This window comes from Ambystoma mexicanum, chromosome 2q, assembly GCF_040938575.1.
Source record: "Ambystoma mexicanum isolate Mex_15411 chromosome 2q, UKY_AmexF1_1, whole genome shotgun sequence".
Classification (NCBI taxonomy): domain Eukaryota; kingdom Metazoa; phylum Chordata; class Amphibia; order Caudata; family Ambystomatidae; genus Ambystoma; species Ambystoma mexicanum.
In genome coordinates, this window is record NC_090924.1 from 531,634,580 (window position 1) to 531,649,236 (window position 14,657).

Consider the following 14,657-nt stretch of genomic DNA (forward strand, 5'->3'; position numbering starts at 1 on the left):
TTATAGAGACATAACCTACTGAAAGACTTTAAACAAGTGTTATTTAGTGCATGCATTATCGAGAATATGTTATGTTAGCTTAGATAGATAGTGACCACCCTGCTTCACAGCGACCAGACCTTCACCCATTCGGAGCACAGATGTCTGACGTCCATCCTTTAATGGAGACACTCTTGATTAATTTAAAAAATCGAAACAACCGTTGTTAAAATATATGTGGTGTTTTATTTTGTATCTTATTTTCATGACACAAAAATACAAGACTTTAAAGATTATACAGGTCAGGTTGCAGCACAGCGAGAGAAAATCCCCTGTACTGACCGCTGTCACTCGGGAACGTTTCTCTAATGGCACGAACGGCACAGGCGGGTATCACTCTTCGAACGCGGTGTCCAAGCCTCCCGTGGAGCCACCATGTAAAGGAACGATAGGCAACCAGCCTGTACCACCTGTGAAAAGGAATGAAACAAACTGTTTTTAAATGACCAAGGTAAGTTTCATAAACGTTTGTTGTCAATGACAATTCTTGTAACTAATGGCATTCTGCACGGACAAATGCTATCTAGCGAAATGCACACTATTGAACGACTTACATGCGTTACAATGATATGTAGATGTAATTTTGGATATAGTAGAAGAACATGAAATAGGAGTGGCATGACAAGCAGAGTATACTTACTCGTTACTCGGATTATGAGGACGAACAGTTGCGCAAAGTTCGTGCATAAGCACCATCATTATTCTCAACATGGCCCGTGTGAGGCAGGCTGCCCTGAAGTCTGGCAGCTCGGTGATGCATTGCGGTCGTGGCTCGCCTTCCGAAATGTAGGCCAGGCATCCCGAGTTTTCTCGGCAGCAGCAGTTCTCCTCCTCGGTTGGCATTAGCTTGCACCGATTGCATGTGCACCAGGTGGAGACGCCGTCCATGCGACTAAGCCCAGGCTCTTCATCTGTTGATTCGTCCTGCCAACTGCCGTCCGAATCCCCATCGTTTTCGCGTGCTTCCCTTTCCAGTAGTTCCTCCTCGGTATACTCGGGCTCGTACATGTAGGGCATTATTGTAGCCATTGTGTGGTAAACAAAGTAAAATAATTTACCGAGATGGTACAGGTGTTCACACAGGCTACAAGCGGCAAAGGTAGCTGACCAGAGCACAGAAACGAGTCACAAAATACTCTTAAGTAACACAGAGAGAGGAATGGAATCGAAAATCTGCTGCTGTGTCTTGTGAAACGGTCTGTTTATACTTATTGAGGAAAGAGGCGTCCTGCCATTTCCATGGCGACACGTCATTAGCTGAAGCGCAGCGAATGTTGACACAAGACGTGCTTTGGCGTTGGGAAATGGGCGGTACTAGTCTTCTGATGACAGGCTCAGGGGCGGGGGAATTGATTTAGTGCCGCAGAAGCAGGTCAGCCAGGGCGATGCGGCAAGTGATAGGATTATCACAAAATGGCGGCTCCCTAGTGCACGTTTTCGCATGCGTTTAATGGACAAAAACTCGGTTAAGGTCCATAGGAAAGTTTTCTAAAATCGAGCCACTTAGGCTTAAATAAACATGAGCAATCCGTAGGGACAATAACAAATTTTACTAGACCATGCCTTTAAGTCAGAAATGTTGGTGAGGTGAGAAGATTAGGCCCCAGTCACAATGAACCCGGCACCTGTGGACCCGCTACACCTAGCTCACCCCTTGGAGATATTAGTGATGCTACTGAGACACACCTGGGAGTTTCAACAAGAGTGCATATTTTACTGAATAACTTGTGCCGGCCTGTGGCCAAAAGCAGAAACCCACCAGGGCACTCAGATGCTTTCCAACCACCGAGTGGTATAGAAGAAACTGAGTGACTGCAGGGAGAGACCCCTGCATAGACCTTCCTTTGCCACATTTGCAAAAATATATTTTATTTGGTTGTTTAGCATCTCCATCCCTGAAGAACTAATATAGACTGGGGACTCCATTAGTCAGAAGGGAGAAGCCTTAGGACCGCAGACACCCGGAAGATTTGTTCAGAAACAAGCAAAGCCCGTAGGGATCCTGTGCCAGATGTAGGAGAATAGGGAGAAGTATCCATGAGGCTGGCCAAGTTGAATAATCGTTTGTATTATTTATGAGTAAGCTACCCCTAGCCTAGCAGGGTCATTTGTTGTGAAAGTCTGATTACACTTACATATTGCCTTGTGTGTCCCTGCATGTTCACATGACAAGTGCCACACTGCTATAGCTTTTTCAACCCCACCTGTTTATTTAGTCAAACCAAATCCCTTATGTGATCAAAATAAAGTGAGTTGAGAATTTCAAGTTGTTTTCTGAGAATCTGTTTGGGAGGTATCATATCTACATTTCATCAGGGAGGCAGGGACTCTGTTACACCTCTAATATCTAATACTGGGCAGAGACGTGTTTATGGGAGGGCAAAAGGGGCACTTGCCCATGAGCCCCACAAGGCTGCCTGATCTAAGAAGTAAGACTCCTTTGTTCACAAGACTTAAATAGCACACATCATGATATTTTATGGCATGGTGCTGAGGCTCTAAACCTATTGCCTGTCTGTTTTGGCAAGTATATTATGCCCAGATCAATTCATCATGTAATGCTTTCTGTGTTCACTGTGTTATGTATAGTTTGTGTGTTCTTTGCAGCACAACTCCTGTAGCATTCTTTCCTTCCTGTGGGAATATATGTTGATCATGTGCAATAGCCAAATTTGAAATGCATATTGGTAAATTGAGTGCCACAATGGCTCAGAAGTTAGCTCAGTGTGTTAAGCACACATTGCAGATATGTGTTCCTATTAAAGATTAGAATAGCACATTCCTGTAAGGCTGGCTTAGCCTTTCCTATGTCTGAAGTTTATAAACCTGCCTGCATATGTACTTGGTCTTGCAGCACAACAGGTGCTATTATCAGCAATGTACCTGCACCAGATAGGGGTTGAAATAAAAAGGACGGGTCAACCTTATGGTGAAGGTCTAGAAATTGTTTTGTTCAGATGGGGTGTTGTAAAACCTAGGCAATCACCTCCAACGATGAGCATACACTGTTAGTCCAAGATATGAATAAGTATCCAAATTTGGAACCAAAACATTCATGCCTGTATTCTGATTTGCCAGCAGACAATACAGTGATCCTGCTCAAATAATCTAATATCTCATACATTACTGTACTGTCGTCTGTGAAGTTTGCCTTTTCGCATGCTGCTGGCATCGTTTAGCCCATTACTTTATCTTTCTTCTTACATAGGCCATTTGAGTGGAAGGGGTGGTAGACAGAAGGGAGCGGACCAGATGGTGCAGGACTCGGGCAAGCATATTTTAAAGTCTGCTCATTTGACATAAAAAACACTTTGCATTTTTGTAAAAGTCAAAGGTTTTTCTGCACGTTTATAAATGACAATTTTACAAGCCAGTGTTTTGGAAGTATGTAAAGCTTTAAAATACAAAAGACAAACCCAGAGTAAATCTGTTAAATCACACTGATTGTTATGCTGGTACTTATATACGTCTCTTGATGATGGATAGAATGCAGCTAGAATCATTCTGTGCTACACCCTTCGATATTCTTTTGTTTTGTATGTTTGGTAATGTGATTGATGTACTTTGCAAGTCCGTTTTATAAAATGAGATTATTTTAGTTCATGGTAAGAACTGGTAATGGAAGTGTTCAAATGCAGGAATTGCAGAATAGGCACAAATCCCAGATACACCGCTTAACCCGTGTGTGTAATGATGGGCATTTAATTTAATCTTGTATTGCCTGGCGTCTCGAAATTGCCAGTCCCTAAACCTCTCAAAATTGTCAGCTCTTCATAGAGATTTCCTTCTCAGGGTATGATCTTCAAAACAGCCTCACTCATGGTTGCCCTGGCTGTAGTGTTCCATCCACTATCATAGTGAGCATTGATATATTGCACACCACAGGCACTTTATTCGTTTGATCTCTAATGGCAACACTATTTGAAAACCATGTCCCACTTATAATCTCTGTCTGGATACAGACACCTTCCTGGTAGCTTCTAATCTGCATCCACTATCCATGCTATGGTATGTGTAGCTTTCTCCTTCCTCCCCATTGGTCTCCTCTATCCATGCTTGAGCACGTTTGCGTTCTGTGAGGCAACAAATGTGAGTTCTTTATTCTGAGTTACATATAACTTTTACACACAGTCCTGCATTAATACTACAGGCCGCATCCCTTCCTGGATGCTTTTGATAAAAAGTCTCCTGTATCTATGCTAGAACAGAAATAACCTCTTCGTCGACTGATAATGATGGCCTTCAAATAGTACTTGTTTATCATTCTGATTCGAACAAAAATGAAGAGAGTAAGGGGACTTAAAGGGAGTAAACGTACTTATTTTTAAGCTGTGAGGCAGCATATCAACCCATGGGTTGTGATCCTGGCCGTGGGCGGGAGGGTGGGGCAGATACACTTGATCACTTAATTCCTTTGGTTTGTTAGAGGGGGCCCCAAAGATGTCCGTGCCCAGGCCCCCAAAATTGCTTATGATGGCTCTGATACTGGGGAATGTGATACTATGACTCCTTTATGAAGGGATGTGCATCCTTATGTGCAATGATGTATATATATTTTGCCTAGTGTGGGATGGTGTCACTTTTATAATGCCTGATGCAGTAAAATACATAGGTACTTTTCATGGTAGGACATGGTGCCTTAGCCTTATCCATGTTGCATTATGAGGAGGGCACCATAGCTATACTGCCTGTTGGGGTGACGTGTGCCTGGTGTAGGGATGTACCTATACAAACCTGCCTGGTATCCACTGATAATGTTACTGTGAAAATGGTCGCAAGGTGGCGACATTTCCCTATTAATGCACCCTTCAGACAATCTAACACTTTCCCCAAATATTCTAGGTTTGGAGGTAATAATACATAATGATACCCCTCCTAGAATATTTGGGGAAAGAACTTTAGAGGTCAGGAAAATAAATCGCCTACCTGGCGATTTTTTCACGACAACATTATCAGATGGGGCCTACAGCCTTATAAAGAACCCCATAATACTGATGTTTGATTTGGGAAAGTTGTCATACTTCGACTGCTTGATGGGGGGGGGGGCGTCATACTCACACTTTCTTATGAACGAGGTACCAGATATGTTGTTTCTGTTTATACAGCAGATTGTGTCATGCATGTTGACAGGAGGTGACTTAAGATATATTGCCTGATGAAGTTCATAACTGTCTTTCCATAGACAGATTCATGTTTCCGGTTGGGGTCAATCCGATATTGTTTGTTGGGGTCATTTATATGCGGGCTATCGGCTCATACATGAACTTATACAAAAGCTTTCCACTAAGCAAGGGCCAGAAATGTTGCTTGGCCAATACTTCTTTTTTAGATGGTGATCTAAAGCACAAAAAGGAAAAGTGAAGCATTAATTTGGGTGGGAGGTTAATGACAGATGAAAGGAAATAAGTTGACAAATAAGGTACTTAAGCACCAAATTCAATAAGCTCTATAGTATATCAAAATGGAATGTAAATATTAATTAGGCTTTATAGAACCGGGCCAATGGCCATACCAGGCATTATGGGCCCTGGAGAGAGCACATCAAGGTTGTTTAACAAGGTTTAGGGGACAATAAACCCCAGTAAGGCCTGGGTACTGGATCTATAAAGCTATTATAACCTTTGTCGCTTTTGATAGTATAATGTACAGGGGTCTGCCACCTGTGGCTCTCCATAAGCTTTGGACTATGCCTCCTATCATCCCTCACCATTGACTATGCTGGTTAGGGCTGATGGGAGTTGCGGTCCAAAATATCTGGGAAACCAAAGTTTGTATACCCCAGTACTGTATATTTAAGTGTATAGAAGTTGTTAGAACATACATCTGCCTGGGCAGTTGCAAGGAAGTGGTTGAAGGAATGCGCTGTACTGACAGTAGTCTTCAAATGTAGCATTCTGAAGAATCTGCGGGCTTTGTTGATTTTTTTAGCCTGCAGATTGTACGTTAAGAACCTTTGTGCACATTCCAAGGGTTATAATTAAGCTTTATAGACCTAGCCTGAGTGCCGAACCCAGAGCTAGCGGCCCTGAAGCCAGAGCATAGGAAGGGCATATAACGAGGCAGGTATGGCTGAAGGTCTAAATTAAGGCCTAATTAAATATTGAATTTCTTGAATTCGGAATTTAAAAAAAGAGGGCAACACGGGACTATGGATGGAGGTATCTGTTTGGGGCAGTTTAAGGAAATTGGCTGGGGCAAGGGAGCACGTCCAGCTGGTGACGCGAGGATGCCGGAAAAGGAAGAAGCTTGGGTACATTTAAAGGGCCAATAGCGTCTGTCAGGTGCAACTCGGCAAGGATTGCAGTAGCTGTGGAGTGTGGAGTCAAGGCACTCGGTCGTACCTGTCGGCAGCGACCTGGGGTGGGGGAGGGTAAGCAGTGTCCGGGATGGGGCGGGGCGGTTGGTGAAGGAAGTCTTGGTCTGTGTCTGGCAGGAGAGGCGGGCCTCAAAGCCACGCTTGTGATGGCAGGTAGCGCTGCACTTGGAGTTCTGCCTGCATGGGAGGCACCACGCGCCTAGAAACACTTGTGTACAGGCACGTTATAAATACCACATATCATATCATATATCATGGAGAGAAAACATTAAGGGAGCACGGCCCTCCATGAATGCCCAGACTATATCGGTTCATATCGCTCAGTGATTAACCAAAAACCACACTCCTTCAAAATTCTGAGGGATATAATGCAGTGTAATCCAATGCGTGTCCTCATTTGTACTAGCATTATCAATACAGACGTGTTCTGAACTGAGGCCACAGTCACTGTTAAACCGAAGAGGTTTATAGTCATTCCATCGACAGCCAAAGCATCTAATGCCCTACCATCTAAAAAGAAGCATTGAGAAAAAAGCATCAAGTGTATTTTCTTTTATTTTTTTGTTGTTTTTAGTTTTTTAAATGGGGGTTCCCCAACCCCACTTCTTTTAACCTTTAAAACCCATTTTTTAAATTGAACTAAAGCCTTTATCATCTAAAAAAAATGCATTAGATGTTTTTTTAGATGGTATGGCTGTCGACGCTTTGGTTGTCGATGCAATGAACGGATACCACCGAAGAGACTAGCAATATAAAGTGAATTTCCAGGTCAGAGACTGCACTCGCTGATAATTTTCTCTCTCTCTTTAGAATTCCACAACTATACGAGTGCTCTGATTGCACTCACAGCTCTCAATGAACCCTTTGATGGGCACATGAAGAGCAGGAAAGCTCTCACTCCAAGGCATTTTCATGATTGGATTCTGCATCACCATGTGGATCGCGGCGATGACCCTGTAGAAGAGAATCCAGGACAAGACACCAACACTTTGGTAAAGGAACTAATGTCTATAGCTATTTGTTGCTGTTGTGTTTGATGCACTTTGCCACTAAATACGAAAATATAATGTAACTGATGTGTTGCTTTGCCCCACAATGCGAATTTGCCAGCATTTACCACCACGTTCATCTGCACACAAGGTAGGATTACCTAATGCTACCTGGTGCAGGATACCGGTTTGTTAAAGGAAGAGTTGCAGTAGCCCTCCCTGTAGCACTTGCTAGCTCAAAGGTTTCATTGGGCTTAAGCTGTAAGTGTAATCCTGTATCCCAAATAAATAATTTGATGAATTGATACCAAAACACAATGGGGGTCTTGCACAATAACTGGACAAGTTGCAGATTGTGATACCTTTTATTGGACTAGCCGAAATATCTATGCAGAGATGGGACATTTGCGTATGAAGTTTCACAGACCTCTTCTTCACATGTTGCAGAAATAAATGATTTGTAAAGGACAGCCACAGCACAGCTCATTGGCTTACCTTCACAAATCATTGTCCCCCTCTCTGGACTAGAAAGTACCAATTCTCTCTAGCCCAGGCATCTCTATTCCCCAGGTTAGTATATACCGAATGTTGACCCCTGCTGTCCAGGTCTTGAGTTATACTAGAGGTGATGACCAAAAGGCGGAACACCTTATCTATCTGACCTCCCCCAGTAACTTCCTAGAATGACCCTACACTATCCAGGGGTTAGTTATCTAAACAGGGATATTGAATTGTATCTCCAGAAACTCTAATCAATCTAGTCCCCTTTCTATCATGTCCATTTACTGCTCTCCCTCTTATTTCTAATGTCCCCTTCTTGCTACTCTCCTTCCTCTGACTCCATCCACTTTCTCTAGTCCTTGCGTCTTCCTCTTCTGTCCCTCTGATGTTTCTCACTCCTTCTAAGTCTTGCCTCCACCCTTTGATGTCACTCCTTACTCCACAATACTACTACTACTACTCTTTCCATACTACTACTCTCTCAACCTTACTACTACCTGCTCCTCAAATCGCCTCCACAATCCACGTCCCCGTCCTTGCTCCTGATGGTCTCTCTGTCAGCCACCTTCTTCTCCTCTGACCTCACCCGAACATCCCACAACTTCCTGCGGTCTCTTTTAACCCCCTCCCTATCCTCTGATTGGTCTGCTGTCTCTAGCCAATCTGGGCCTGTCTTCCCCACCCGGTAGGAGTTACATACAACAAAGCCTTCATATAGTAGCTAAAGCCGCCCCTTTATCTGCGCAGAGACTCCGTGGACCAACATAGTCCCATTTTGTATTGGGGGCCTTCCGAAGTGGCCGCCCATGAGGTAAGTCAAGTTTGGTTTGGGGGGTGGGGGGTATTGTATGTCCCCGGTGGTCCAGGGGAGCCATCCTGTTCTGCACATTGGGCGGATTGAGGCTAGTGTGCGGTACAAGGCTTTGGTGACTGCTGCGTTGGAGCTCTGGCTCTTGCTTCTGTTGCTTCCTCTCCCATGGTGCTGTTTGTATGCTGCTCGCATTAACTTTCTGATGGGGAAGTCAGGTCTCTGTCAAAACTTCCCATTTGCTCTCTCTCTCTCCGCTGGAGAGTTCTGAAGTCTTTGAATGGGGCGCTTGTGGCTCTCTCTAGTGGGTGTTCTTCTCCAGAATATTTTTTCTCTTGGATGAAAAGAGAAAACCTGTCCAGCATTTGAGGTTATAAGCATGGGGTAATGCGATTTGGTATTGCACATAAATAAACTGCCACATGGGTAGGAGACAGGAATTGGGGCCCTCCTAACTTCCCCTGAAACTGGCGTTGCTGTTGTAACAGGGCATAATAGTAGTTGGCCTTACTGAGTTAAGGTGGCTGATGATGGCATTTATGTCTTAATTGTGCATAGTTCATCCTGGCTGCTCTTAGCTAACTGGACATAAACACATTTAGCACTGGTATGCTAACTGGGTGTATTGGAACCTGACACTGCTATGCTAAGTACACATAGCCTTGACAATGGTTTCAGTACCTGCAAATTAGACGGAGATGGTGCAAGTACTTGGGTTTCGATTGTCGCGCTCTGAAACACTTGTGTACGAGCGCGATAGAAATAAAATATCAATCAATCAATCAACACATATCTGTGGTGTGTATTTGGGATTTTGATACCACGCTCTTAACATTTTTGAATACTTGGCCCTTTGATGGCATTCCCTGGTTTATCATAGAAATAACTGCCATATATCAAACCAGCACACATGATGTTCCTCACTGACATATAATGGTACTTCCCGGGCAGGTGACACCAATAACTGGCTATTAGTGTGAGCTCCCGAAGAGATGATAGTAATGCCATAATTTCAGCCAAAACTATTGGGTTTGTCACTGCTTGTTTCAGGTTAGATGCCAGTCACCTGAAGGGCAAACTCTAGGCCATAGGAGTCGGTCCAAGATTTGGTTATAAGATCGAACTGGTGGCTATCGGCACATTCGGCTGAGGGTACAGGAGCGTAGAGCCCTTGTGACAAACCAGTACTGAGCAAGATGTGGCTGCTCTAACGCTCCCACTGATTTGTTCCCTCAGTACCTAGGAATTATCTCTGGTTGCAGCCTAATAATGATTAATGAGTTAGTTTATGCCAGGGTTTGGGTGTAATCCACAGTAAAACTACATCCCAGGCAGCAGAGTATAATCTGACTGTTAATCTCTCTCTAGAAAAAACATGGTAATTCTGGTAAACCGTGCCTCAGCCAAAGCACTCAGATGATGAGACGATTCTACATTCCCATATCTCAATCAACATGTAGTCAGTCACTTTACCCACCACTTCTCTACCACTGGATAAATAAGTGGGAAGTCAAGAAAACGGAAAGCCAAATAACTCTGTCTGGGGGACATTCCTGACACTGTCAGGTACTCTTACGTCCAAATCTTTCCAGTTAAAACATGCAGGTATAGTGGTCATGGTGTATGGTACTGAAGCATAGGCTTAATGCTACGTATAGTAAAACTAACCACTGAAAGGGCAGGCCACCCGTTTGCACTAGCCCTTCCACCTAAGTGTACCTTGCACACAGTGCCTTAAGTGGCACTACAAATCGAGCCAGGGCTCATCGAGGGGGCGTGGCCTAACAGCGGGGGTCTTGATGGCCCGTTAGGCCACGCCCCCTTGACGAGCCCCGGCTCAATGGGCTACTGCCACCCCTGCCAGGCAACCTTTTGTAGAGATTAGCACCCTCTCCACTATGGGGGAGAGGGTGCTGATCTCTACATTTATTTTGTGTAGGCTTGCCTGGCAGGGGACAGCGCCTGTCTATTCAGCCTTAATGGTGGTGCTGCCCCTCGCCAGCTGGGGAGGGGCAGCACCACCATTAAGGCTGAAAGGGTGAGGCCACTGGAATCAGAGGTCTTTCCTAAATACTGAAACTCCCGCGAATCCGTGGGAGCTCCAGTATTTAGAAAGCAAGACCTCTGCTTCCAGCGGCCTCACGTTTCTCCATAATGGTGGCGCCGGCCGACGGGAATCTCTTGATTAAAGGGATGCCTCGCAGGTGCGGCGCCACCATTATGGCTAAAAGGCATTTTTTTCTGTAGCCTGAAGCTCTCGCACACGAGCGAGAGCTTCAGGCTGTAGAAAAAAATGCCTTTTCGTGTAGTGGCCAGGGCTGTCAGGGGAGATTACTGGGCCCCGGCAGGGCCCCGCCTCAAAACGGAATTTCGGAGCCCCGGCAGGCCCCGGCCCACTTAAAGCCCTGCTTGCACACTTCACCCTTGTTTTCTTTTTTCCTGTTGATTAAACCAGAATAGAAATGTGACATTGTCTAATTCTCAAGAAGAGTTGTGAAGTTGAGGAACCTTTTCTAGACTTTGTGCACAAACCACTGTTTTATGTATTGCTGTGTGCCTTTCCATCCTGTGTTGTTTTGCTTCTGCAGTCATGCCATGACATATAAGCCTGCATACAAGAGTTTTGGTATTTGCAGAGTTTGATATCTGTTCCCAACACCATTGGAATCTACATTTATTGTTTCTGATGCTTGCACACAAGTTTAATTTTCACCTTTTTGTTTATACATTGCCAAGTATTAACGTCACAAATAAACTGATGAAAGAGAGAGTTCTTCAAGTTACCTGTCCTTTATAAATCCATTGCCTTCAGTCACTCAGGTCTGAGTTTGGTAGAAACTGTCATGAAGCACTTTGGTTACAGCTACCAATGATGAAACAAGCATTGTAATTGTGATTTATATAGGGCCTTTTGTATTTGTATTTTCTTTGTATTTTATTTGTGATTTATAAAGTGCCTTAAACCAAAGTGCTGTACATAGTCTTAAAACAGTACAATAAAATGGGAAATGCAGGTACAATATAAGAGCAATCAGCCTTATATGTCAGGTTGGAGAAAATAGGTCTTCAGTGAGGAACGGAATAAAGATTATGAAGAAAAAGAGAGAGAGAGAGAGTTCCAATGAGAAAAGGCTAATAAAGTGAAAGAGCAAAATCACATGATTTAGCATGATTGAGGACGAGCAACTGCAAGAAGAAATTGGTACTGGGAACTAAGAGAACGAGTAGGAATATGAAATTCCTCCTCATACTCTCCTTTAGCACTGTCACACCTTGCACTGCCTCCAACCTTCAAAGTCATCCGACCCATGAAAAAAGGATTAGTGGCTGCCTTTGCCTCCACCTACTCTCCTCCTCCTACTCTTGCGGCAGACACCCACCGTGATACTGCCCTCTCTAACTTTCACCTTTCCATCTCCAATGCTCTCGGCATCCTTGCCCCTGCCATGAGGCCCCTACAACTCCTGGTACAACTCTGACTTGGCTGACCTTAAACGCAAGTGCAGGGCAGCAGAAATGGAATTGGGGATCGTCAGGCGCACTCTCTGACAAACTGGCCTGCTGTCTTCTGCAAAGGCAATATAGACTCTGCATCTGGTCCAAGAAAAGAGTCCATATTCAAGCCTGCATCTCTGCGGCATCCAACAACACTGCCAAACTTTTCAAAGTCTGTAAGGAACTGGACAATCCTACTGCAGCCTCTTCGTCTACCACACCTCCCAGGCCCTTTGCTTGGACCTAGCTGCACACTTCACCACCAAAACATAGGACATCCTGTCATCTCTCGCCTCCTCACCCACTCATGCACAAGCATCCCTTAGACCCCCCTCGGCCGCCTCTACCATTCCCCTTCCTCTCCCCTGTCACACCCGTGGAGATCTCTAGACAATTCCGGTCTATGAAAACCTCCTCCAAACAGGTGGACCCCTGCCACTCAAAAATCATTAAGGACAACATTGACTCGCTAGCTCCAGCCTTTGCAGACCTCTGCAATCTCTCCTTCACCACTGGAGTCTTCCCCACTTCTCTCAAGCACTCGCTTATGCACCCTCTGCTCAAAAAACCCTCTGTCGACCCTACTATTCCGGCTAAGTATCACCCGATCTCCATCACTCTTTTCCTTGGCAAACTCCTGGGGAAGTTGGCTATTTCTCAGTTTACCCTCCACACTGAATCTGTTGGTTGTCTCCATGACCATCAGCCTGGCTTTAAGGCATCCAGATGCACAGAAACTGCTCTTCTGAAAACCAGTGAAGACCTGCTCTCAAACCTTGACTCTAACTCTCCCTCTGTCATCATTCTTCTTGACCTCGCCTCTGCTTTTGATTCGGTAAACCACAACATCCTGATCTCCCGTCTCTGTGAGACCCTGGACATAACTGACCAAGCCCTGGCGTGACTTGCATGCTTTCTTTCTGACCATCGATCCCAGGTAGAACTCGGTTCCTTTCTCCCATACTGAACTGCAAGACTTATCCTTGGCCTCAAGCCAAGGGACTGCATCTATCTGGCGCTGAAATCTCTCAACTGGCTCCCTGTGGCTGCAAGGATCAAGTTCAAGTCCCTCTGCACAGTCCACAAGGCTTTCTGGGGACAGGGCCCCCTACTATCTACAACGCTCTCTTCCTAAATAATCTACTTCCAGAGCCCTCCGCTCGGCCTCCTCCAACTCTCTCGGTGAGCCGTTTTTCCAAACAGAGATTTGGGGGTATATCCTTATCCTCTGCAGGTTCCTGCCTCTCTTCGTCTTTAGCCAGACCTCCTTAAGTTCCGGAAACTCTTCAAGACATTCCTCTTCTCTTCCTCTTGCTCTCTCCCTCTCCACTGCTAACGTCCTTCCTCTCGCCTGATTTCCCTCCTTGGTTTTCATCCCCAACCTGTTCAGTCAGCTGACTGGTCACCTGGTGCACCTCCAGGGCCTCACAGGTCCCAGGCTCCCCTGCCAGTCCTGCACTTGCTTCTAGGCCTCTGCACTCTACCTTGCACTACTACACGTGGAATACGTTCAATGAGAGTGGCACCCACTCTGTACTTAATCCTGGCTCCTGCTGGACTGGGTGCACTTGTCCACCCTCCACACCCCCACACGCACTTAATCTGTGCCCTTGCGCGAACTTGAATGTACTGGGCTTAGCATGTCAGTCTGCCATGTCCTCTTCTATCTCCCCTCCCTACCTGGCTGTGCCTGCATGCATAAGCGCATTGTTTACCAACCTTTTGTCTTGTATGTTTCTCCCCCCTATGCTATTTATTGCTGTTAGATCATTCAGAATCTTCAAGGCATCAGAATGACAATATCCCCTTGTGCCCTTCCTGCCTTGAAGTGCTTTGAAGCACTACACTTGTGTATAAGCGCTTTACAAATAAACAATTACAATGATACCAAAGAAGAGAGATGGGCAGGCGCCAGACTGTAGAGAGATTTAAAGACTAAACACAGAAAGTTAAATTGAAGCCGAGAATAAAAAGAGAGCCAACCAAGAGTAGAGAGAGAAGAAGCAATGGGGTCCTGGGGAAAAATAAGATAGAGAAGACAAATGGAAGCATTTAAAACAGACTTCAGTGGCGCAAGACAAGGGAGAGGGAAGAGCAAATAATGAAACAGAACAGTAGAAAAGTTGTGAAAAAATTAGTAAGGAAATAATAAAGACCCAAGTTACGAGCTGTGGAAGAAATAGGAAGCTGAGAAATAGGAAAGGAAATTGAGAGAGGAGCTAGGGGAGATGGAATCGTATTTGCAGGAAATAAAAGTACTTCAGTCTTGTGTAATGCTTGAGCTAAAATATGGCGCTGGTGTGCAGTGCATTCTGGGGGCACTCGGAAGCCATAATGGATATTTGCTCTATGCCTCAGTGAAAAGCTGCACTTGTACACAGATGTTCAGCATCATTAGCAGTATTTTACTGGAAAACCATGTTTTCAATGTTATTCGTTGCTTATGTTGGTCTGCATGGCTCATCCAAGGACACAGTGCTTGCAAAAACTGGGGTCCGCAGGTGCAGGC

At 44.9% G+C, this 14,657-nt stretch overlaps 1 protein-coding gene across 4 annotated transcripts in view; it reads left to right on the top strand.

The window, feature by feature from the left end:
• REXO5 (RNA exonuclease 5) overlaps positions 1-14,657 on the top strand; it is a 1,375,618-nt gene that overhangs the window by 1,238,278 nt on the left and 122,683 nt on the right. For all 4 annotated transcript variants that reach the window (XM_069647648.1, XM_069647652.1, XM_069647650.1 and 1 more), the window contains one exon: positions 7,166-7,347. In XM_069647648.1, the coding sequence (XP_069503749.1) occupies positions 7,166-7,347 (182 nt within the window). The remainder of the gene's footprint in view (positions 1-7,165; positions 7,348-14,657) is intronic.